Source organism: Schistocerca serialis, chromosome 5, assembly GCF_023864345.2.
Source record: "Schistocerca serialis cubense isolate TAMUIC-IGC-003099 chromosome 5, iqSchSeri2.2, whole genome shotgun sequence".
NCBI lineage: Eukaryota > Metazoa > Arthropoda > Insecta > Orthoptera > Acrididae > Schistocerca > Schistocerca serialis.
This window is the reverse complement of record NC_064642.1, coordinates 429,905,893-429,921,785: the sequence shown is the minus strand read 5'-3', so window position 1 is coordinate 429,921,785 and position 15,893 is coordinate 429,905,893. Positions and strand designations below refer to the sequence as shown.

Genomic DNA, 15,893 nt, shown 5'->3' with positions numbered 1-15,893 from the left:
TAAGCAATCAAAAGTAATGCAGATAACTGTCAGTATATGTATTTGTCTCGGTTTCAGGTCACGCCACACACTTGGCAGCGCGAAAAGTCAACTGGGTCATCGAAGTAGTGGAGGTGCTATTGGAGGAGCACCTGGAACTAGTACTGTAGACTCAGAGTCTGTGACACCAGCTTCGCCAGCAGCTGCCACACCACTCTCTGATGATAGAGTCACATTAGTTGTTGACAATACTCGGTTTATTGTTGACCCTGCCCTTTTTACTGCACATCCTAACACAATGTTGGGAAGGTCAGTCACTGACTTTGTCACCCATTGTAGAAGCGCTACCTAGGAGTTATTAGTGATGTACAATAAACTGTTAATTGTGTGTCATGCATTTATGAAATGTTATGATTTTAAGCTGCCAATGACTGGGGATGGGAAAGTTTTACAGGAACAATGAAATCAGCAGTTTTATGAAATGAAGCAAAATTTAGCATTTTCCCTGTTGACATATAAGTGTCATAAGTATGAGGGGAACCATTTATTAATATGGATGACTGATAGTTGTTGAATGTTTAAATTGGATTTTGACTTCGTTCTCAATGCTGTTTTCAAAAATGACTGTAGGTGTGACCATGAAAGAAAACTACCCTCTTTGTAGCGAAATCCATTCTGGAACTGTTTTATTTGGCAATGTTACAGTTCTCGACACTTTTGAGCAACATCATGCCAAAAACAACCTGTTTCTAAAATATTTTAAATGTGGTTCATCAATTAAACTATTTATTTTCATAGTATGCAAATGCAGATACGAAAACATTTAGTTTTGCAAACTATTAAGTCAGGCACAAGATCCAAGCATCCTACAAGCAGGTAGCAGGATCCATGTCTCCCAAACAAGTCCAATACCAGTAGGTAGTAGTCTCCATCCTTCTGTGCCTCCTAGGAGTCAAAGTTTGTGGGCCCAGGTTTGTCTGTGGACCACTGCTTCATACATGTCCTCTGATGCTGTTGCAGCTACTGTGAGTAGAATGGGAAAGAAAATGCTACTCCAGAAAGTTACACTATTGTATTCCAAAAATCGTTAAAATTTGGTGTACCATGATGGACGTGAAACATTAAGAATTGTTAAAGTTTTATCAAATTGCCTCCATTGAAGACACCTATGTGCTCGTGTATCAGGATGTCTACACCCACGCAGAAATAGCTGGTAATAAAAGTTCTGAGTCAGGAAATGGTATGTGATATAAGGAGGAAAGCTGCAAAAGATTTGTTTGAGAGACCATCAAAACTTTATTTATAATCAACTGAAAGGAGAACACATGGAAGAGATAGCCATCAAAGATGTCAAGGGCTTTCATATATCCATTGATGGAACATGTAACTAACTAACTATATAAAGATAGGCAGAAAATTCTTCAGAAATTACCTACAAGTATTCAGAGGTTCATGTTGTTCTGAACACACCAAATGTGAAACTTACAGATGAGGCAGATTTGTTATGTAATGAACCTGACAGGAAGATTGCAATATTTTGTGAAGCTGAAAACCACAAAATAATTAGTCAGTGTGACACAATATATATTAATGGAACTTTCAAGTATTGCACAAAGTTTGTTTGTCAGCTTTTTATGATCTCTGGGCTTGTTAGTGGACAGTACATCTTAATAGTTTTTTTCTTTGTTGAACGATAAGAAAACTTGCGTCTTATCAGCGTGTCTTTAAAACTGTTGTTGATAAATGTCATAAATTAGGTCTGAAATTATCTCCATCAACACTATTTTCAGACTTTGAAAGAAGTATTATGAAAGCTGGAATTGAAGTGTGGACTGATGTGAGAATTCTCAAGGTTGTAAATTTCATTCATCATGGAGCTGGTGGCGAATGGTGCAAATATTGAAACTTGCACCTGACTACTATTTCAGAAATGAAATCTGGAAGTTTCTGTCTTATATATTTTGTTTGACAGTGCTAGATCCTGATATGGTTGGTGACTGTTCTTTGAGGACTTAATGTCAGTTGTGTGTGTGTGTGTGTGTGTGTGTGTGTGTGTGTGTGTGTGTGTGTGTGAGAAAAACTACAAACGTTCTGTGACTACTTAATGAATACTTATATAGACTAAGACTCACCCTTTCCTCCATTGGCGTGGGCAGAACTAAGTTGCAACAGACAGAGAACCATCAGTGCTTGTGAAAGTTTGCACATAGAGTACAACGGTCAGTTTCACTCGTGCACCACAGATACACACATGCACATTTCTCGAGGTAATGAACCAAATGCCACTGAAAATCAAAATTGCAACCAATACCTCAAAAAACGAAAAGGAGAAAAGGCCATGAATTTAAATTCATGAAGCAACAGGTGGCAAACTTCAAAGGTGGAAAAATTAAAAAATGCAATATGTGAAATTAGTTTCATATAAAGTTAAACCTGGAAACACAACTAAAATGAAAAATATGCCCAGTTTTAATTATGGGTGTATACTGTAGGCTTAGTATAACAAAAAAATTTGCAGATATATTTAAAAATAAAATAATGTAAATTTGTAAATACTGCTGGCGTTTCGGACAGTTCACGTCTTCATGACACACACTGAATAACGCAATGAACAGGTATAAAAACCACTAATTCATATTTCAGAAATAGGGGCTCGTTTTTGTTTGATCTTGACATGCTAGATAATCAGAGTAGTTTTTCGTTACTACTTAAGACAGAGAAATGTTTATAACTTTGACTAGATGTATATATATTACTACCTGCTTTGCCGAGGACTGGGTTAAATTTCTGATTGCAGGAGACCTGTGTCCTGTTCTCCATAAGTCAACTAATCGTCTGCTCGTTTTACTCCTAGTAGCCAATTGCAGCACAGTATATGCGACATCATGTGAGCGTGTCACTGTCAACTCACATGACAGACAGAAGATTTATATTGGGCTGTATGACTAATGTGATAGTTTCTTACGGAATCACATTCATTATCTTTGCTGCAGTTTAATTGATGCATCACACTAATGACCTCACCAGAATGCTATGAAAACATCATCAAAATTGGCAATAATTAACATGAATTTGAGGGGAGGGGAGGGAAGGGGAGAAGTAAAACGAAAATTGGCAAAAAATAATAAAGTTTCGTTTACTTTACATAAGATTGTTTAGTCTAGAACTTGGGGCCATTTGGCCTAATTTGTTTGTATCCACGAGTATAAAATAGCTATAGCAAGCCACTAATGCATAGAATTGAATATATATGTGTCATTGTTTGCAGTAGTATGAAGGTGTGAATGGCAGAATCAGACAAGCCAGATTTTTTTCTTTGTGGAGAGCAACATGGCCAGTAAGATGAAATATTGCTTTCTGTCGCAATCAAAACTTGGGTATTGGATTATGTCATTTATATTTGAAGCCCGTATTCTGTGGTTTTTATATTGTAACCTACATGCTATGAACATTCCCTGTTTCAAAGAATCGGCACATTGAGAATCATGAAAAAGTGTTTTTGATATATTTTGTTAGAATGAAATGATGTGAAACAGTATAGGTTTGGTTAAAGGCAATTCATATTTTGCTACTTAACTTACATGCTATAATTGTATACCATTCTATGGCTCTGGAACATTAAATATCTATCAGAAATGCATTGTTTTTGGTGTGATTTGCTGTAGTAAATGTCAGTTAATGATGTGTAGATGGTTGTATCATTCGGGACATAGTAAGAAAAATGACACCAGCTCCGTGCAAAATATAGCAATTGCAGTGTAGAGGATAGAGGTGCAGATTTTCTTCTGAAATATTGCTGTTTCATATCCTATTTTGGGCATAAATTTTTATGCATCTTCATGGTTTGTAAAATGTTCTGAGATTTTGATATTAATTTAACATAAGTTTGTTATGTGGTATTCAGTGTTACGTATATGTAAGATTGTTGTCCATTCCTGAGAATGGGTTTCTTAGATTTTTGTGAATATGCCAGGAAATGTGGACCAATAATTTGAAAGATTGCTTTCTATGTCACTATCAGATTCACTCTCAGTTCAGTTTTTATTTACTCATCCAAAAATCTTTTCATATTGTGGGAACAATATGTTTCCACACTGCAAGAGGGCTTGCACTACTTGCAGTAGGAGATTTTACAGTTCCTTGTTTCAAGTCTTTTTTTTATTTGATGCATTTTAAAAATTCTGCTGCTGAATAGAAGCAGTGATATAGTAAAAATTCCCTTAGTATTTTACTAAAAAACTGAGAATAATGATTGTAAATTTGTTTCACACTATGTATAATGAAAATTTTAATAGCTCATGTCCTTACTGACTGGACATGGAACTTTTCTTTTTGACTTGTCATCTTGTAAAGCATTGTGGTCACAAGTCACGAAGGGAGCATGTACTGTCTGACGTGCGAACTTGTTACTGAACATGAATCAGGTATGATGAAAAACTTGTTTGGTGTGCTTCACTAGCTGAACTGATGCTGAAAATTATAAGTGGGTGGAGCACCATTCCAAATCATAGAAATTCTCTGAATGTAGTTGTGACAAGAAACTCTTTTTTAGCCTAAATACCCCATTCAGATTAACTGTTTTAAAGAGAGTCCAGATAGTGAAGCACCATGCATAAAAGACTTGTTTGAATAAGCTTACCATTATGCATAAGAATTGTAAAGGATTAAAATTGCGGTATACAGATCCCAAATGTTCAAAAAATATTTTGTGGAAAAATTTAAAACGTTATTATACCACAAAGCAGACAGTAGTTAGGAAATTCTGATGTGTGGAGATTTTAATATGTTTCCTGAACGATTCAGATAAAAGAAACGAATTAGAAAGTTACTTAACGCTTGTAACCTGAATTCTTTTGTTAATTTTCCAACTAAATTTACGTAGAAATCAGTACACTAGTCAACAATATTTGTAGGTGAACACACCCAGTGAAATTAGTGTTTATTCAGTCATGAAAGACTTCTGAAAATAATCCACAACTAGCCATACTTAATAAATTTGCTGTTACAATGAAGTGGTATCATGGAAAGAGAGTAATTGGTGAACATACAGCAGAATGTTTTAGGTAGCCTTACAGGAAGTTGAGTGGAGGGATGTGTGTAATGTGACGTATCTGTTACAAATGTAGCCATTTCTGTCAATCTTTAACAGCTGCTTTTCCAAAATGTAATAAATTATGACACTAATAAGACATAAGTGTGATTGGGGACTGGAATTCGGTAATAGGAAAAGGAAGAGAAGGAAGAATAGTAGGTGAATGTGTACTGGGGGAAAGGAATGAAGAGGAAGCCGCCTGGTAGAATTTTTCACAGAGCATAATTTAATCTTTGTTAACACTTGGTTTAAGAATCTCAAAAGATGATTGTATACATGGAAGAGACCTGGAGACACTGGAAGGTTTCAGATTGATTATATAATGGTTAGACAGAGATTTAGGGACCAGATTTTAAATTATAAGGCATTTCCAAGGGCAGATGTGGACTTCGACCACTGTTTATTGGTTACGAGCTGTAGATTAAAAACTGAAGAAATTCGGAAAACGAAGGAAATTAAGGCTATGGGACCTGGATAAGTTGAACAAACCAGAGGTACTTGAGAGTTTTAAAAGGAGCATTAGGCAACAGCTGACTAGAACAGGGGCTAGGAATACAGTAGAAGATGAATAAGTAGCTTTATGAGATGAAATAGTGAAGGCAGAACAGGATAAAATAAGTAAAAAGGCAAGCCATAGTAGAAATCCATGGATAACACAAGATATTGAATTTAATTGATGGAAGGAGAAAATTTTAAATTGGAGAAAACTAAGCAGGCAAAAGGGAATAGAAACATCTAAAAAATGAGATTGACAGTAAGTGCAAAATTGCTGAACAGGAATGGCTAGAGGACAGAGGTAAGGATTTAGAAGCATATTTCACGGGGGAAAGGAAGATACTGCCCACAGGAATATTAAAGAGGCCTTTGGGGAAAAAGAGAAACAGCTGTGTGAATGTCAAGAGCTCTGATGGAAAACTTGTCCTAAGCAAAGAAGGGAAAGCTGAGAGGTGGGAGGAGTATATAGAGGATCTATACAAGGGAGATGTTGTTGTTGTTGTGGTCTTCAGTCCTGAGACTGGTTTGATGCAGCTCTCCATGCTACCCTATCCTGTGCAAGCTTCTTCATCTCCCAGTTCTTACTGCAACCCACATCCTTCTGAATCTGCTTAGTGTATTCATCTCTTGGTCTCCCTCTACGATGAAGGCAATATTATAGAAAGGGAAGTTGACGATGAAGATGAGATGGGAGATATGATACTGTGAGAATAATTTGACAGAGCCTGAAAAATCTAAGCCAAAACAAGGCCCCAGGGGTAGACGATATTCCATCAGAACTACTGATAGCCTTGGGAGAGCCAGTCATGTCAAAACATCTTCCAACTGGTGTGTAAGATGTGTGAGATAGGCGAAATACCTTCAGACTTCAAGAAGAATGTAGTATAAGGATGGTTTGAAAAGTTCTCGGAACGGAATAGAAAAAAAGTCTTACAGCACTGAAACGTTTTTTATTTTTCAATGTAGTCTCCTTGTAGATTAATGCACTTGATCCAACAACATTCCAGTGCCTTGATCCCATCACGGAAATGAGTTTCCTCCAGGCTTGCAAAATAGTTGTCAATTCTGGCTATCAATTCTTAATTTGAAGTGAATCTTCGTCCACCAAGAGAAATTTTCGGTTTTGGGAAGAGATGAAAGCCTGATGGAACCATATCTGGTGAATAAGATGGGTGTGGCAACAATTCATACCTTAGTTCGTGTAATTTTGCCGTGGCAATGGCACAAGGGTGCGGACACACACTGAGAGTCACAGCACCCATCTTGCAGATAATGTTTTCATTTCTAATTCTTCAGTTAAAATGTGATATACCCTTTCAGATGACATCTGACAAGCGTGAGCAATTTCACGCACTTTCAGTCTCTGATCCTCCACGATAACTTTTGCAGTGATTTCTGGAGTAGTTACACATCTTGGCCAACCTCTGTGCGGATCATCATCTAAGCTCTCTGACCAAATTTAAATTCATTTGTTCACTTGGCAACAGTTGAATATGAAGGAGCAGAGTCCCCCAATGTATTCTGAAAATTGGCATGAATGTCCTTTATATATACTAAGACTTTTAGTGTTTCTTAATTTCCTCAGTATCACCTGACTTAATTCAGCTGCATTCCATTACACTCCTACACTTCTTACACTTTCATTGACATTCATGTTATCACCTTTTAAGACACCGTTCCATTCAGCTGCTGTTCCAAATTCATAGCCGTCTCTGACTGAATTAACCGCAAAGTTTTTATTTTGACTCCATGAACTTCTCTCTTTCCAAATTTTTCCTTGGTTTTCTTCACAGCTTGCTCAGTGTACAAATATAATAACATAAGAGATATGCTACAACCTTTTCTCTCTCCCTTCTCAACTACTGCTTCCATTTCATGTATTTCAATTTTTATTACTGTAGTTAACAGGGCTTAACAACTGGCCGGTTTTGAGCGCGAGTACTCGCGTCTGCTCAGGCACGTGCTCGCGAGCAGGTGCAAGGTCGCGGAGTAGGGAGGGAGGTGAAATGCGCACGCACGTATGAATAGGACCGCAGCGTGCCTATTGAATTCGCGCCGACTGTGTAATGTTAAAAGTACTACGATCAGCTCTAACAGTCACTTCGCTAGTTAAGAGTCATGTCAAGTCGCCGTTGTGTAACCCCAACCATGCTTTCGCAGTTCAACCCCCATTGGGAGGAATTGTATCTGTTTACAGAAAAAGATGGTGTTGCAAAATGTTTAGTATGTCACAAAACGCTGAATTCTTTTAGGAAATTTAATTTGCAGCGACATTATATGTCGTATCACGCAAAAGACTACGGAAGTGGAAAATGTGATGGACCAGATCGTGCACAGGAAGTTATTAAACTTAAAAGGAAGCTATCCGAAGAAGATCTGGATGACGAAGAAAAATCAACAGAGGCAGCTCTCAGAGTGAGCTACAAAATTGCTTTGTTTTTAGCAAAATCCCTGCGCCCCTTCACTGATGGCGATTTAATAAAAAATGTTTGGTAGTTGCAGCGGAACATTTGTGTCCATCTCAAGTTGAACAGTTTCGGATTGTGCCATTATCTGACATGACCATTATGCGTCGCATACAGGACATGGCAGACGATGTCCAGAGCCAGCTTGCAAATATCTGTAAAGATTTTATTGCGTATTCTCTAGCTCTGGACGAATTTGTTGATATCACTGGAACAGCACAGTTTTCCATATTTATTAGAAGTGTTAATAGAGATCTTCAGGTGAGGAAGGAGCTCCTCGATGTAGTAGCCATGAAGAACACTACAACAGGAGGTGATATTTTAAGTAGTGTTGAAGAAAGTGTTGAAAATACAGGATTGTCGTGGAATTCTTTAGTTTCAGTGTCCAAAGACGGTGCACCAGCGATGACAGGGAAAAAATTAGGTTTCGTTTCGCTGTTGAAGGAGAAAATGCAAAAACTGACTGTGCCGAATGAAATAATGGGCGTTCACTGTGTGATCCACCAGAAGAACTTATGTGCAAAGAGTATCACTCTAAAAAATGTGATGAGTGTTGTTGTTCGTACAACCAATTATATAAGGAAGCATGGGCTACAACACAGACAATTTAAAAGCTTTCTTGAGGATGTAGAAAGCCAGTATGGTAACCTGCCTTATTACAGCGAGGTCCGCTGGGTTAGTCGTGGCGAATTATTAAATCGAATTTTTGCCTATTAGATGAGATAAATATGTTCATGGAAATAAATAACATGTGTGTTCCTGAATTGAAAGAGCCTTCATGGAAGTGTGATCTCGCGTTCTTAGCAGATTTAACTAGCCATCTGAATGCTTTGAACATTTCACTACAAGGTAAAGATCTGCTAATTACTCATTTCATAGATCGAATACGAGCTTTTAAAATGAAATTGACACTTTGGGTGAGTGAGCTGGAAACAGGAAATCTAGCTCATTTTCCTAAATTATCATCCCTGCAAGATGTTCACAAAGACTGTGAATGTTATTCATATAGTTTAGTTGCCCTTAAGGAAGAATTTGATCAATGCTTTCAAGATCTGACAGCACTAGACAGTGATTCTGATCTGTTCTCGTCTCCATGTTCATCGAATATTGAAGAGATTCGTCCTGAGCTGCAACTAGAAATTATTGACCTGCAGTGTGACGGAGAATATAGAGACAAATATCAGAACAAGAAAAACATTTTGGAATTTTACAGACGCTTCCCTCAGGATATATTTCCTCATTTGCACAAACTGGTGGCTACAATAATATCAATGTTCGGTTTCATGTATGTTTGTGAATAACTGTTCTCTGCAATGAAATGTAACAAGACGCGCCTGAGAAACGCATTGTCTGATCGAAATATAAACTGCACGCTGCGCCTATGATGCACAAGAACAATTACTCTGAACATAGACGCAATTGTAAAGGGCAAAAAGTACAAGATAACAGAGAATCCCACACTTCAGTGACACCTTTTATTGTGTAACAGTTCACAAATTAATACGAATGTAGAGGCGTACACTAAGCTAATAAAATTATGTGGCACGTGTACATTCTCCTTTATTTGTTTCATTTGTCACAGTAATAATTCGTGAGTGATATCCCTGCAGGTGGCCGCGGATTTACATTGACTGGTGGCAGCTGTTGTGTGCCCCACGTGACTCTCCCCACTCTCCGCTCTGGTCTGGTAGGGGGGGTAGCGTGCTCGCGCTGCTCCGTGCTCGCGCCTTGCTGCTCACAGCTTGTTCTGCGAGCACGTATGTTGTGAAGCCCTGCTGTAGTATGATTTCTATGCGAGTTGTAAATAACCTTTCAGTGGCTGTATCTTATCCCTACTCCCGTCAAATTTTCAAAGAGTTTAGCTCAGTCCACATTGTCAAAAAACCCCAGGGGGCTCACTGTTCTTTTGTGAGTTCGTGTGGGGTACCCACAGGGTCCCGAACTGTTGCAGCCCCTTCTTCCTTCCCAGGCTGCATTTTCTTAATCATCTTCGCTCCTTTACTGCTGCCCCTCCTTCCTTTCTCTCGATGTTCTTTCTTTTGTCAACCTGGCTATCCACCTTGTTTCCTGTGTTCCTTGTGGTTTTGTTCCCCTTGCCTTTTCTTTTGCATCTCTCCTTTTTGGCATTTTTGGTCCCCCTTTGGTGTTTGTCGTTTACTTCTAAATTTTCTCTATTTAGGATCCCCGTTTGCGGTTTGACCTCTGCTTCTAGATTTTCTGTACATAGTGTGAACCATTTTTGGAAGAACTCCCTCCCTAGCATCTATGGCTTGGATTCCTTTCCCTTCTTCCTTCCCCGCCGTGGCTCCCTCTGCCCTGCTAGGTCATCAGCATGGTGGGGCTGATATGTACCCATAAGGTTGAGCCATGTGACAACATAGGGATCACACTTCTGATACCTGAGAAGTTACCTCCCCATCTATGCCTAGGAGTGAGTGCTTGTCATTCTGGAGCTTCAGAAGTCCTGACAACAGCTGCCGTGTCAGACAGCCCATGCCGTGCCTGAGTGGCCCCCATGGGGAGAGGCCCTGATCAGAGTAGTTGGTATCATGGCAGGTGCTTTGTGTACGAAATGTTTCAAGCTCCAAAACTCTGGCCCTTCTTCTACGGCTGTCTCTTTGGTTGGTAACAATCATAGATTGCTGCTTCTTATACCTCTACGACCTTTCCTTTCCCTGGCTACACCCTGGGATGAGGGCCAGGCTTAATGGCTTGGGGTGGAACAGTTTCCCCACTATGTGGTCTGTATAAGGACAGATGAGGACACATTCACCATCAACATTTTTGTGGAAAATATTGAATACAGGTTTGGCAAAGTGGAGTCTCTCTGTAAAATTTGATTGGGTAGCCTGTTGATCAAAATTTTTCTGCAGCCCTTCGTGCTTCTGATCATCTTGGCGACATCCCAGTGTCCATTACACCTCACCAGTCTTTGAATATGGTTCATGGAGTCATTTTTCACAGGGGCTTCGTCCTTCAAACTGATGAGGAACTCCAGGTCAATTTTGAACAACGGGATGTTCATTTTGTTTGGCATGTGCAGAAAGATTGTAAGGATAATTGCGCCAATACTGGTGCCTTTATTCTGGCTTTTGAAAGAGATACTCTCCCTGAGAAAGTCAGGGTTATGTGGTATCGGTGTGACATAGAGCCATATGTCCCGCCACTCGTAAGGTGCTTTTGGTGCTCGGATTTCTGGCACGTCTTTCCGATGTACAGTGGACCTTCTATGTATTGAATATGGACACCCACTCCACACGGGAAGCCCCTGTGTTCCGCCATCCATGTGTGTCAATTATTACAACCTTCCTTCTTTACAATCACCAGGTGGCTCAGCTTATAAGAAAGGAAAGATGATACAGGAGTAAAAGTCCCTTGATCATTTATCTTCACTGAGGCTCATCAGAAGTATGACTGACTTGATCCTGTGTCGATGACTCCCACTTCTGCCTGTGTTATGTTATTCCCCCTCCTCTTCTTCCTTACTCCATCCATCACCCTCTTCTCCCCCCTCCCCTGCAGTTTACATGCCCTCCCCTCCGGACGCCACTCCCCCTCCCCAGTCGAAGAAGTGTTCCCCCGCTCCTTCAGTGCCTGCTGGTAAATGTAAATTTCGCGTGACTAGGGCCTCCTGTCGATTAGACCGTTCGCTGGGTGCAAGTCTTTCGATTTGACACCGCTTCGGCGACTTGCGTGTCGATGGGGATGAAATGACGATTAGGACTACACAGTCACTGAGCGGAGGAAATCTCCGACCCAGCTGGGAATCAAACCCGGGCCCTTAGGATCAACATTCTGTCACGCTGATCACTCAGTTACCGGGGCGGACAGTGTCTGCTTGTGATGGGGCTTCATCCTGGTATCCCTCCCTCCAGCATCTCTCAGGCCAGAGGCTGCTACCACACACCACAAGGTCACCCGCTCTCTTTTGGTTTCGGGTCTTACAGAAACCTGCTCTCGTTCTGTGCCCTCTCCTCAGCCTGTGAAACAGCAGAGTCTGACCTCTGGTCTATGGATGTCACCCCGTCTTTGTTGATGACAGATGGTGACACAGCGGCATGTTCAGCTCCAGCCCATTTGCCTCCCATTTGGATACCCACTCCGTGCTTATTCAATGGATCTGTAATCGGTCCTACTGTCAACTCCCAGAGTTGCAATACCTTTTTGCCTTTTACTCAGGTGCTTGTGTTGTTCTCCAGGAAACTCATGTTATTGATGCTCACTCGCCAACCCTTTGTGGGTTCCGTGCTTTCTGTCAAAACCGGGTCAGCTCTTTGAGGGCTTCCGGGGGTGTTTGCACGTTGGTCCGCATGGATATATATGGATCCCACGTCATACAACATTGGAAGTAATTGCCATCCAGGTCCAGTGTGACTCTGCAGTCACTGTTTGCAATCTCTAACCCCCTCCTGAGAAGCTATTTACATCTGCTGCCGTAATTGGTTTCCTTCAGCAACTGCCCTCTTGCTTCCTCCTCCTTGGGGATTTTAATGGCCATCACCCTTTGTGGGGTAATGCTTCCTCGTCTAGCCGGCCCTCCTCATTGACAAATTTCTTGTGGACCACGACCCCTGTCGTCTTAATGATGGTTAACCAACTCATTTTAGTGCTGCATATTGCCCTTTCTCTGCCATTGATGTTTCGCTCTCTTCCTGTCCCCCGTTTCCTTTCTTACACTGGTCGCCATACAATGACCTTTGTTATAGTGACCACTTCACATTAATTCTCTCATTCCTTACTGCCTCCTGGTGACCAGGTTACCCTGCTGGTTTTTTCATCATGATTTGTAGCTCCCAGGTTGCGTTTATACCTTCTTTGTCAGGTTGTATTGATGAAGTCGTCCATTATGTCTGACAAGATAATCTGCACTGCCAGCATTGCCATTCCTCGCTTGTCAGGCTCTGTTCACCATTGGCCAGTTCTGTGGCGAAGCACGTCCGTTGCCATCACTATCCATAATTGTCTTCGCACCTAGCAACATCTTCAGCAACACCTTTAAACATCTTTGTGCCAAAGCCCATTTCTTAAACAAACAGAGCAAGCAGGTGTATTGGGAACACTTTGTGTCCTCTAGGTTTTTTTGTTCCTATCGTCACTAGTGTGGGCTGCACCCCGCACCTTCCAAGGTTGTCGTCGATAGTCTTACATTCCGGGCCTTGCCCTTCCAGGTGGTCTTTATACAGATCCATCAGTTCTTGCAGAACACTTTGTGACCCCTTTTACGACAGTGTCAGCCTCAGCCTCCTAACCAGCTACCTTCCTTCTCTGAAAACAGTGGCGGGCTGAAGCTTGCCACTTATGTTTTACCACATGTCAGGCAGAACCCTCCAGTGAGCCTTTCACTGACTGGGAACTTCTAGTGTCCCTCTCTTCTTCCCATGATTCAGCTCCTGGCCCTGATTCCATGCATAACCAGTTGCTTCAACACCTCTTCCCTTCACAGTGACAATATCTCCTCCAGGTGTGTAATCATATTTGGTGCCAAGGCATTTTCCCCCGTCATTGGAGAGACAATATTGTGGTTCCTGTCCTTAAGCATGTCAAGGATCAGTTATCCCTTGATAGTTACCAGCCAGTCAGACTGACCAGTGTCCCCTGCAACTTACTAGAATAAATGGTGGCTCATCATCTTGTTTGAGTCCTTGAATCTCGGCACCTTTTATCCACTTCCCAGTGTGGCCTTTGAGAGGTACCGTCTCCAATCAATAGTTTGCTTTGACTTGAAACTGCAGTTCGGCAGGCCTTTTCTTATGATGCCACCTTATCACAGTTTCCTTCAATCTTCTATCTAAGGCCTATGACACAGCTTGTTGCCGTCACATCCTCCTTAAGGTCCACAAGTGTGGTCTTCGGGGCCCCTCCTGATTTTTATTTTTCAGTTCCTGTCCCACCATTCGTTCAGAGTCCGGGTTGGCACTGTTCTATGCTCTCAGCAGATGCAGGAGCATGGTATTCCACACAGCTGTGTGTTAAGTGTCCTTTTTCTCATCTTTACTAATGGACTCATGGCCTCCGCTGGATCATTGGTCACCCCTGCTTTGTATGTGCGTTATTTCTGTATTTGGGCTAGCTCTTACTTGGTGGCCCCTGGCGAATGACAGCTCCAGGGTACCATCCGGCATGCATCCACGTGGACATACTTGCCCGTTTCGGAATTCTCCCCCTGTTGTCCTGTTATGGCCCGTCTCGAGGTCCATCACCCAAGTGTGGTAACCCAGTTCGTTTCTTGGGTCTTACTTGGTTTCCCCATATCCATTATCTGAAGGTCGGTTATCATAAACTTAATGTCCTTCGTTTCTTTGTCCACACATCTTGGGGCACAGATCGTTCAGCCATACTCCACCTTTACTTGTTCTGTCTAGTGTGGGGTTTATGGATCAGTGCTCCTTCCACACCGCTCCTCTCGAACCCAGTTCACTAATGTGGTATTCGTTTAGCCGCTGGTTCCTTTCCCACTATCCCTGTGATAGTCTTCTCGTTGGCACTGGGACCCCACCCCTTTCTGTTCAGTGGTCCCAGCTCATAGTTAGATACATCATGACGATCTGCTCTTCTCCTGCTCACCCATCCTATTCTATTCTTTTTGTGGCTTTGAGCTGTTGCCCACCCACTGCCCATCTTCGGCTGGGTTTACCGGTTGGGCTCTGCCTCACTACTCATCACATTGACTTCCATCTCCTCTCCTTGTGATCTTCCCCCCATTCTCTCCTGACCCCCTCCCTGGTTAGTTCCTCAGCCCTAGGTTAGTATGTATCTCTCCCAGGCTCCAAAAGCCTCCATTGCTCCAATAGTTTTTCGTTGTTTGTTCCAAATGCTGTTAAGGGAGTTTCAGGATGCCATTGATTTTTGCAACTATGGCTGTAAATCTACTGATCATGTGGGGTATGGCCTCACGTCTTTCCTGTCACATGTGGGGTGTTTACTGCGAAATTGATAGCAATCTATCAGGCCCTGTGCTTCATTAAACAGTCCTCACTCACTCGAGTTTTGTTATATACGGACTCGGTGAGTGCCCTTCAGGCTATTGCTCAGAGTTTTTCCCCTGCCATCCATTGATCTCTGCCATCCACGATCTTCTCGCTGATCTTGGTGATGCTGCTTGTTAGGTTGATATTCTTTGGATTCATGGCCACATGTGTATCCAGTTCATTGCCACATGTGTATCCCGGGTAATGAACTTGCTGATTCATCTAGCTGGGGGAGGGCAATTTGGCTCCTTCCCCCCCCCCCCCCCCCCCCCCCCCTCCTCCCACCATCCTCCTGGGGTGCATTTGTGTCTTTACATCAAATCCCTTTTTGCTCAATCATCGTAGGCCGACTCTTGAGAGGGTATCCCCTGTCTAATGAACTTAACACAATCAAGGAGACTCCCACCATCTCTGCCTCTCACAGTGGGAATCTACCATCCTCTGTGGTCTTCATATAATTTTTCACCCTGCAGTGATTCAACCCCCCGGCCCCTTCCCCTTTGTAGCTGTGGTGCTCCCCCCTCATTGATCCATATTTTGCTTGTTGCCCCTGCCGGTTGGCCCTTCGCACTAAGTATGGCCTCCCACCTTCCTTGTTGCAGCTGTTAGTGGACGACCCTTGCATGGTTATGTCTGTCCTCAGTTTTCTTCACTAAAGTGGTTTGTCCTTGGGACAGGTCGGTGGTGCCCCACCACGCGTGGTTTTTCTGGGACGGGCCTGCTCTCCCCATCTCCACCCACTCTTGTTCTTTTCTCTTTGTGCTGCCCTGATGTCCCTTTTCCCTCTTTGTTTGCCCTGTATCCCTTCCCCTTTCTTGACTGTGATGATTGTGTTGTTCCTCCCTTGATTTCTGCCATCTTAGATCATGGGACTGATGACCTCACTGTTTGGTC

General features: G+C 42.0%; 1 protein-coding gene across 4 annotated transcripts in view; it reads left to right on the top strand.

Moving 5' to 3' along the window:
• Nucleotides 1-15,893, top strand: part of LOC126481122 (BTB/POZ domain-containing protein 10) — a 120,363-nt gene that overhangs the window by 72,583 nt on the left and 31,887 nt on the right. For all 4 annotated transcript variants that reach the window (XM_050104657.1, XM_050104656.1, XM_050104659.1 and 1 more), the window contains one exon: nucleotides 58-288. In XM_050104657.1, coding sequence (XP_049960614.1) covers nucleotides 58-288 — 231 coding nt within the window. The remainder of the gene's footprint in view (nucleotides 1-57; nucleotides 289-15,893) is intronic.